Here is a 2,401-nt window from a genome sequence, read left to right on the forward strand (position 1 = left end):
TACCCCGCCTTCCCCACCAAGGCAAGCTCAGGGCGGCTTACATAAAACAATAGGTTTATAAAAACCAGCCATAAAGTGCTCGCCTGCAGTGCTATGTAGTGATGGCGAGACATAATCACAGATCGTCTCAATAGCGGGATCAGTCCTAAAGGGGTAGAATCAGCATTGGTATTAGAAACCCCAGTCTGAAAAACCTCCTCTCTCGAGGCACTGAATAGCACATCGTATTTTTATCGGATGTATTTTAATTGTTTGTAAAGCTTTTTTGTGTGGTGGCAACCGATAGAAGCCGCCTTGAGCCTGCCCAGCTCAATATCCAATAAAATAACAAAAACAATACTTTATACTTGCATTTATGAAAGGGATTCCAAAACTGTTTTGCCAGGCACGCAGTGTTCCCTCTAAGCTGAGTTGGTGTGAGCTAGCTCACGGTTTTTTAGCCTCCAACTCTCAGATTTTTTGCCTTAGCTCAGGAAGGAGGGCTCCAGAGCAAACTGATTCCTGCTCGCTCACAACTTGAATGCCAGTCGCTCACAAAGTAGGATTTTTGTTCACGAGACTCCACGGCTTAGAGGGGGGCCACTGGCCAGGATCTTCCTTTGGGAGGTAGATTTGCAAGGTGCTGTAGGGTTGCCAACCTCCAGGAGGGGCCTGGAGATCTCCTGGGATGACCGCTGGTTTCCAGCGGCCGTTTGTCCTGGAGGAAATGCCGGCTTTGGAGGGTGGACTCCGTGGCACCGGACCCTGCGGAGGCCGCCCCTCCCCAGGTTCCGCCCACCCAGATCTCCTGGTATTTCCCAGTCCAGAGGGGGCCGCCCTCACTCGTGTAGCAGGACTCTTATCCGCTCTCCCGCTCTCTCTCTCCCCCTCCCGCCTCCCCAGGCTCGGCCATGCTGAACACGAGATCACGGCCGCCTTTGCGAAGTTTGACAAAGATGGCAACCAGATTCTTGACGAAGAGGAGCAGAAGAGGATGAGGAACGACTTGGAGGAGAAGCGGGTGAGGTCAAAGGGGAAGAAGAGACGTGTCGAATGAGCCCCGGCGGAACTTTGGCTCTTTGAGCCCACGAGTGGGGAGCGAGGGCCCTTCCCCTTGGTTCCCCCTCAGAAGGGATGGCTCTGGCACTATGGGGCAACGCAGGGGGCGAAAAGGGCATGGTTCAGAGCACACGGACTCTAATCTGGGAGAACCGGGTTTGATTTCCCCACTCCTCCACTTGCAGCTGCTGGCGTGACCTTGGGTCAGTCACAAGTTCTCTCAGAGCAGCCTGTGAGGTAGGCGGGGCTGAGAGAGCTCTTTCGAGGACTGCCCTGGAGAGTACAGCTCTGAGAGAACTTGTGACTGACCCAAGGTCACGCCAGCAGCTGCATGTGGAGGAGTGGGGAACCAAACCGGTCCTCCCAGAACAGAGTCCACGCTCCTAACCATTATTGTGCACCACTAGGTGGCGAGCTGGACTCGTGTTTTTTTAGGGTGGAGAGAGTTCTTTGAGAACAGTGACCGGAGGCCAGGGCTAAAAAGGACATAGGCAGTGTTCCCTCTAAGCTGAGTTAGTGTGAGCTAGCTCACAGTTTTTTAGCCTCCAGCTCACACATTTTTGTCTTCGCTCAGGAAGGATGGCTACAGAGCAAACTAATTTATGCAGCGGCCAAATCGCTCGCTCACAAGTTTAATGCCGGTAGCTCACAAAAGTAGAATTTTTGCTCTCAGGACTCCACAGCTTAGAGGGGACATTGGCCAGAGGCCCTGCTAATGGTCAAGGGCGCTATGAGTGGGGCAGAAGGAGCCGAAAGAGGGGAAGGGTTGTTGTGTGGGTGGCCGAGCCGCTCTGTGTCCAGATTTTGGAACCGAGCTCCACTAAAAGATTCAGCAATGGGGGTTAGAGGCTGGTAACAACCACGGAAGCTGCAAGTGGCAGGAGAAACAGTGGGAGGTGCCTTAGAAGAAGAAGTCACCCCCTAGTCTTTTGGGGCTGGTCGAAGGAGCTCCATCGCTGGCTTTGAGCACCGACATGCCCACCCAGCAAAGAGGCGGTTCTCCCTGCCAAGAAAAGCTGAGCCAGAAACGACCGCTCCGAGAGGAGAGGCAATGTGGGGGAGTGGTTAGAGAGTCGGGCTAGGATCTGGGAAACCCAGGTTCGAATCCTCGCTTGGCCATGGAACCTTGTTGGCTGGCCTTGGGCCAGTCGCCCTCCTCCAGCCTGGCCTCCCTCACAGGGTTGTGCTGAGGATGAAAGGGAGGAGGGGGGAACGACGCCAGCTGCCTTTGGGTCTCCACTGGGGAGAAAGTGGGGTGCAAATGGAGTAGATAAAGAAATGAAATGGAGCAGTTCCAGGGGTCATTTCATAGAAAAATAGGTGCAGGAGCTCATTAGCATAACTCATTTGCATAACTCATTTG

At 53.8% G+C, this 2,401-nt stretch overlaps 1 protein-coding gene across 1 annotated transcript in view; it reads left to right on the top strand.

The window, feature by feature from the left end:
- PKD2L1 (polycystic kidney disease 2-like 1) overlaps positions 1-2,401 on the top strand; it is a 27,311-nt gene that overhangs the window by 20,436 nt on the left and 4,474 nt on the right. Inside the window, exon 10 of the mRNA XM_015416495.1 lies at positions 883-1,000. Within this exon, the coding sequence (XP_015271981.1) occupies positions 883-1,000 (118 nt within the window). The remainder of the gene's footprint in view (positions 1-882; positions 1,001-2,401) is intronic.

The sequence above is a fragment of the Gekko japonicus genome, unplaced genomic scaffold, assembly GCF_001447785.1.
Source record: "Gekko japonicus isolate JY-2015 unplaced genomic scaffold, Gekko_japonicus_V1.1 scaffold2471, whole genome shotgun sequence".
Taxonomy (NCBI): Eukaryota; Metazoa; Chordata; class Lepidosauria; order Squamata; family Gekkonidae; genus Gekko; species Gekko japonicus.